Source organism: Apium graveolens, chromosome 10 (genome assembly GCF_009905375.1).
Source record: "Apium graveolens cultivar Ventura chromosome 10, ASM990537v1, whole genome shotgun sequence".
Lineage (NCBI taxonomy): Eukaryota > Viridiplantae > Streptophyta > Magnoliopsida > Apiales > Apiaceae > Apium > Apium graveolens.
In genome coordinates, this window is record NC_133656.1 from 77,553,382 (window position 1) to 77,560,366 (window position 6,985).

Genomic DNA, 6,985 nt, shown 5'->3' on the forward strand with positions numbered 1-6,985 from the left:
CGAGGCCATTAACAACATCAATAAGCCCAAGGAGGGTGAAACGACCCACCAAAAGTGCCACAGTCTTAACCAGGACCCAAGGACTAAGCCCGATGGTCCGTCTTTTCTTAAGCCTCACATCCCAGAGAACGTGTTGGGTGATGACGTAGACTCCCCTTTGAAGGGAAAAGCTTACAGGCCCAACTAGGGCTTCCGTAAATGGGACACGGTGGTAGGGTCCACCAAGCATGCCAAAGACCATTCCTTTCACTCCATCACACCTTGTGATTATACAACATAGAGTGATATTCAGAGAATCGAGCACATTGTCTCTTAGGCCCAGGCTATGGTAAAACAAAATTTAAAACTTGCAGCGTTCTTTCTGTAAATATACTTTTGAGAAGTTCCTTTCCTTGTACAGAGCAACGCCTATTACCAGGAGGCACTCCACCAGGTTAAGTCCTTGAAAGACAACTCTGAGACCTTCGATAATGAGTTTAATAAATGTAAGGACAGAGATGAGGGTCCTCAAAAAGAAGCTGAAGACCAAGAACAAGAAGCTAATCAGGCTCATACTGAGTTGGTGAAGCTCAAAAGTGACAAAGAGGTCTTTATCGATGATTATAGGGACTCTAAAAAGTTTTAAAATCTGATGAAAATTCACGATGAGGGCATCTACCCCATTCAATTCACAGCTAGGTGGCACGCTACGGTGAAGGTAATTATGGGTAATCATCCTGGATTAATTGGGGATAAAGACTTTATTAGCCCTGAGTAGTAGGCCGCTGAAGACAACTTTGATGCTCTTTTTAATTTCCCCGTACAGGAGGACCACATTCTTGATCCCAACACTTCTTCTCCCTTAGCTTCTCCTTCCAAGGATGTAGAAACTTCGGCTCCCACACAAGAAGAGTATCATAATGAAGAGGGGAAGAAAGATGAAGAGTCTTCTACTGATGAGTAGAGCTCGGCTTAACCCTGCGTGGCTTTATCTTTGAATTTTATATAGTATCTAAACTATTACCCTTCAGGGTTTAAATTTTATCTATTTATGTCATTTTCTCATCTTCCAACTTTCCCATGTCGTTTACATACTTTGCATTTTCCATGCTTAGCATAGGTTTTCTTATCGAGCTTAAAATAATAACAAAAATAAGATTAGAGGAAAGGTTGTATGAAATTTACAGTAATAGAAAAGCTTGTTTGATTCTAAAATAAGACGGGCCCAACCTATATATAATAAGATAATATCCTAAGGAGCAATTGAAGCTCTTAGTTTCATCGAACCTCATTCTCATCTTTTAATCCTAAAATTAGTAATTTCCCTAAGAAAAATTATATGTAATAAATCTTCAAGTTTTGAGCATGCCAAGCCCTTGGCACTTTTTTACCGTCCAACGTCTCCAACTTGTAGGATCCATGTCCCTGAACATTTTTGACCTTATAAGGTCCTTCCCAATTGGGTGCCAACTTTCCTTTTTGTCTAACTCCTGAGACTTCAACCTTCCTTAAGACTAAATCACTCTGTTTGAACAACCTTTATTTCACCCTTAAGTTACATTAAAAAGAAAATCTTTCTTATGGTACTAAGCTATCTTTCCATGTTAACCATCACGAACTTCATCTATCAAATCCAAAGCAAGTCTCTACCCTTCCTTAATTTCTTCAACATTGTGTGCTAGAATCCTTGAAGAAGAATGTGATATTTATACTGTGAAAACTGCCTCAACCCTACAGGCGAACATGAATAATGTTGCTTATGTTGTTACCCTACATGTGGTTCTATATGTACAAAGTATTGAAAGTATTTTATCTACCCAATTATTTCTAAATTTCTTTATCCGCTTCTTCATCCCATCAAAGATAATCTGATTTTCCATTTTAGCTTTCCCTTGAGGGTGGGCAACAGAGGTGAATTCGTAACTTCATCTCATTTTTCTCACAATTTTTCTGAACTCTTCATTGTTAAACTATGTTCCATTATCTGGTACTAGAATATGAGGATTCCCATATCTAGACATTATATTATCCCATAGGAACTGGGAAACTTTCTTGGTTGTGATTTTAGCCAAAGGCTTAGCTTCGACTACTTGGTGAAGTAATCAACTGCTACAATCAAAAATTTCTTTTGTGCAGTGGCCGTCGGGAAAGGTCAGGGAATATCCATTCCCCATATATAAAATGGGATGGGAGAGTTTATGGAAGTCAGCATTTCAAGTGGCTGCTAACAACTGGTGCATGCTTCCGATAACGATCATATTTCTTTACGTAGTCTTTCGCATCAGCAGTCATCTTTAGCCAATAGAAGCCTAAGCGAGTAATCTTATGAGCAAGGGCTCTGTCCTCCAAGTGCTGGCCACGAATGCCTTCATGTACATCTTCAAGGGTAATCATGCCTCATCGGACCTTAGAACACCTAAGACAGGGAACCACAAAAGATCTTTTATAAAGGATTCCATCAGTTAGAGGGTACCTCAGTGTTAGGTATATGACATATCTAGACCATCATAACAAGCCTACTCAAGTTATAATATTTATTTTGCATAAACAAATGGAGTTTACCATTTTTCTTAGTGATAGGTTCAATGTAATATCCTGATTGTATCTTAGACATCTCATAATATTATAAGAGCTTAGAGTTTCTCATGCAACAGTCTTATGCATAATAGTTATAAAATAAACTAATTTGGAAGAAGTTCAATGAAGATTGTTCAAGTAGCAAATTGAAGATAGAAGACCAATAAAGTTGCAAAAAAGTCTAAGTTCAATATCGTGAAGTCTAGAAGACTCATATCGTGAAGTTCATCATAGTTTACATCTTAACTCTGATATAGTCCAAGTTTGGCCTATGTCGAGAAGTCCAAACTTGTACTATATTGAGAAATCTGATTCTGCTAGCTAAACAGTAAAGTGCAGAATTACATTACATGTAGAAATCCAAAGTAAACTGAGCAGCATAATCAAATCAAATAAATTTCATGATATCTTCACTCAACCGATTCACATTAGGACAAATGAAGGTAAAAATTATCAGAAATAAAAAGCAAATTATTACAACATCTTGTACATGGAGGTGGTCCATGGACATATGTCAAGTCTACGGAAAAACTTGGAGAGAAAGAAGACAAGGAAACAACAAAATATCTGGAGCAAATAACAGAAAGGTGGTGGTCCTCAAAAGGCTTCTACATATCCCTAGCATGATAGGATTATTTATTATAAACGGATGAGCACTCAGAGTTGTACAAGGCAGTATTAATATTGTGATTATCCCATTTTTAGTTGTGCAAAAACAGTGAGCAAAAACTGATTGTAATATTGTCTCTCTCTATAAGACAAGTCAAGAACTTGTTCTTGAGAAGAAGCTAAGAAAAATAACTATAATTTTCTTAGAAGTTGTAGCATAATTTCTTTATTTCTAAATATAAAGTGAATGATTAAAACCTTTGTGTCTTTCATTTCTTTAAGTCTTTCAATTCATTAAGTTGCAATAACTCGTTTATTTTGTCAGTGTTTCCAGTTTTGAGAAAGAGGTTAGAAATTTTCTCAAAATAGTCATTCACCCTTTGCCTAGTGTTTCGATCATTGTTCTCTAACACTCAGGGCTCATACAGTCAGCCTTCGTGCTTTTATCATATCATCAAGGAGCCAACCTGTTTGAATATAAGCCTTAATGGGATCCATCCATGATTCTTTAAGCCCAATGGGGGCAAGTAGCTTAACGTCGATGCTTCGTGTCTTTAGAACATGAAAATACACGCTTCCATATCTATCTTCTACTTATGAGTAGGAAAATTTAGATAACGCATCAGCCTTAGAGTTTTCCACTCTCAGGATATGCTCAACATGACATATATCGAATTGAGTCATCACAGCTCTCACAAGTCATACATATTTGGCCATGATTTCATCTGTTGCCTCAAATTCACCATCGACCTGGGATACCACAAGCTTTGAGTCTCCATAGACCTTCAAGTTTTTAACCATCAAGGTTCCAGCTCACTATTCCTAGTAGGAAAAACAAACTTCATGGAATACTCAACTAAGAAGCCACCGGGACTCTGTAAGACTAAACCAGTTTCACTTTATTTTTTTTGATGTCCCATCAAAATATTGAAGGGTTTCGGGTATAAAACACAATGAAAATGATGTAAAATTAAATTAAAACTAGAATAAAATTGAAACCCTACGCAGGATCCATGCAAAAATAGATAACTAATTTGTAGTAAGAATTTTTACCTTAAAGAAGCTTTAAGAGTTCATTAATGGGAGATTAATGGAATTTCAAACCTTATTGAATCATCAAGCATCCCGTTCTCGCGATCTACACTCTACGGTATCCACACGAACGCTTTTCTTACTAGCACCCGAAAACTCCATCTCTACATCTCTTCATCTTTCTCCTTGAACGGCTAGGATTTTGTAAACCATGTATCCTTATATATAAATCACCCTCCAAAGAGTTTATATAAAGAGAAGAATGAGTTTTCTAATTATAATCTAAATATAATTAACACTAATTTGAAATACCAATTTATTATTTAATTAAGTTCATACTTAATTAATTAATAACTTGTTTCAGAATTAGTTTAAGTAATTTCTCTATTTTATTTATTAATTAATTAAATCATACTTAATTAATATCATAAATAAAACAAATTATTTATTTAATTCAAATTCATAATTTAAAATATTTCTCCTTCAAACGTTCTTTGTGTGTGACCCTGTAGGTCATTATTATGTTGGCAATTATTTTAGTATCTCATATTCAAATTATAAACAATGAGCGACATCTAGTAATACATCATTTCTACACAAGTAATAATAAATAAATCGGTGATTTGATTAAACCTTTTGTGATAATGTACAATATAATATAATCTCTTTAACCAAATATTATAGATTAAACTATAGGCATGTTATGTGTCATCCTCATCATAGTTTAATCCAAGTTTCCTTGATCAATGAGTAGACTATCATATCAAATCAACATTGAGCGCGGCCACGGATTTCATAGTCTAGCTCACACAAAAGGCCAATAATATCACTCCTAAAATTAGGAGGCTTAAATCTTTTCTAGATCATTCATATTTCTTATATGATTCATAATATACCCGAAATACACTTTTATCATTACCCGGTCAAAGGTAACTTTTAATGTAATAAAAGTATATTAATTCTTATATAAAAATATAATGATTTCAAGTCTAAGGACCATTACATCATTATCACAGTGAAAATTACTTATGACACAACAGACATGTAGAATATCACATTGGGTCTGTCCAGCACCATGTACATTTATATATGCCTGTGTTTTTTACTTTAGTATACATATGTTTAATGAGATGTGATGGTCAGTCCACAAACACACCAGTCTCAATGCATTATTATTATCCATTAATAATAATACTCGACTAGGGACCATTAGGAATATTGATACTATTCTCATAATCTCATTTCTAAGTCACGTACTTAGAGATATAGAATTCACATCATATTCCAAGGACATTTATTAATCTAACATTTATATCTCAGTAAATTAAGACATAATAAATTATAAAGGTAATAATCGATAGAACATAAACATTAATAATCCAAATTTCTTAAACTAAAACATTATAGTGTTGTCTCTAGGGTACAAACACTAACAAATAGAGCACCCAAAATTCCTTGTTCTCAACTTTCTTTTCTTTATCATTGTTATATCTGCCTTCTTGAGGTATAATTTCTTGCCCCTGACTTCTTGGTTATCAATGGTAAATTCAACCACGAAGTCAGCTAATGCCTAAGCTTTAATCATTTTCCTAGGCTTATACTTGGTATCAAACTCTCTAAGCTTTATGGCCCATTTAATTAGCCTACCACTGGCCTTAGGACTGCGAATAATTTTTCTCAAAGATTGATTCATCGATACTTCAATCTTGTGTTCTTGGCGTAATTTCCTTGTTTCCATGACTAAGGCTAAATCAAACTTTTCTATGGTGGAATAGTTCAACTCAGCTCCATGCAGAATCTTGCTGACATAGTATATATGTTTCTGGATTTGGGATTCCTCTTTCACTAAAACAACACTTATGGCTTTTTCAGAAACGGCTAAGTATAAATATAAAATTTCATTCAAGTCTGGTTTGGCCAACAACGGAGCTTAAACTATATATTTCTTCAATTCTTAAAGTGATGTTTGGCTTTCATCTGTCCAAGCAAAATCTTTTACTTTTTTCAAGGCCTTGAAGAATGAAAGACACTTGTCTTCTGACTTGGAGATAAACCTTCCCAAAACAGTAATTCTACTTGTGAGTTTCTGTACGTCCTTTACGGAGCTTGGAGGTTCCATATCAAATATGGCTTTAATCTTATCAGTAACGGCCTCAATTTCCCTTTTGAGACCACCAATGCTAAAAACTTCCCAGATCCTACACCAAAAGCACACTTTGTAGAATTTAACATCATCTTGTGATACCTCAAGACCTCAAAAGCTTCCTGCAAATGGGTAATATGATCTGCTTTCTTAAGACTCTTGACTAACATGTCATCTACATAGACCTCCATGGTCTTCTCGATAAGATCCGTGAATATCTTGTTTACCTATCTTTTGTATGTGGCTCCTGCATTCTTGAGACTGAAAGCCATAACCGAATAACAAAAAATACCATAATCAATGATAAATGATACATTTATAATTCCATCCTTATATATATTGATTTTATTGTAGATGCGGAACCCATACATATAACTTAACATCTCGTGCCCCACAGTGGCGTCTATCAAAGTGCCTATCCTTGGCAGAGGAAAATAGTCCTTTAGGAATGCATCATACAGATCAGTGAAGTCGATGCACATTCTCCATTTCCATTGACTTTATTCATTACTATAATATTTTCCCACCATTCTGGGAATTTTATCTCCTCAATAAAATCAGCCTCCAAGAGCTTCTCTACTTCTTGTTTTATGGCCTCCTTCCTTTCAGGGGAAAAATTTCTCTTATTTTGCTTTATCGTCCTTC

General features: G+C 35.0%; 1 protein-coding gene across 1 annotated transcript; it reads right to left on the bottom strand.

Moving 5' to 3' along the window:
* Positions 1-6,151: 6,151 nt before the first annotated feature.
* On the bottom strand, positions 6,152-6,531 carry LOC141690683 (uncharacterized). The gene is made up of 2 exons (XM_074495459.1): positions 6,443-6,531; positions 6,152-6,395 (listed from the first exon to the last, which is right to left on the bottom strand). Exons 1-2 carry the CDS (start codon positions 6,529-6,531, stop codon positions 6,152-6,154), a joined length of 333 nt encoding a protein of 110 aa, XP_074351560.1.
* Positions 6,532-6,985: the final 454 nt, after the last annotated feature.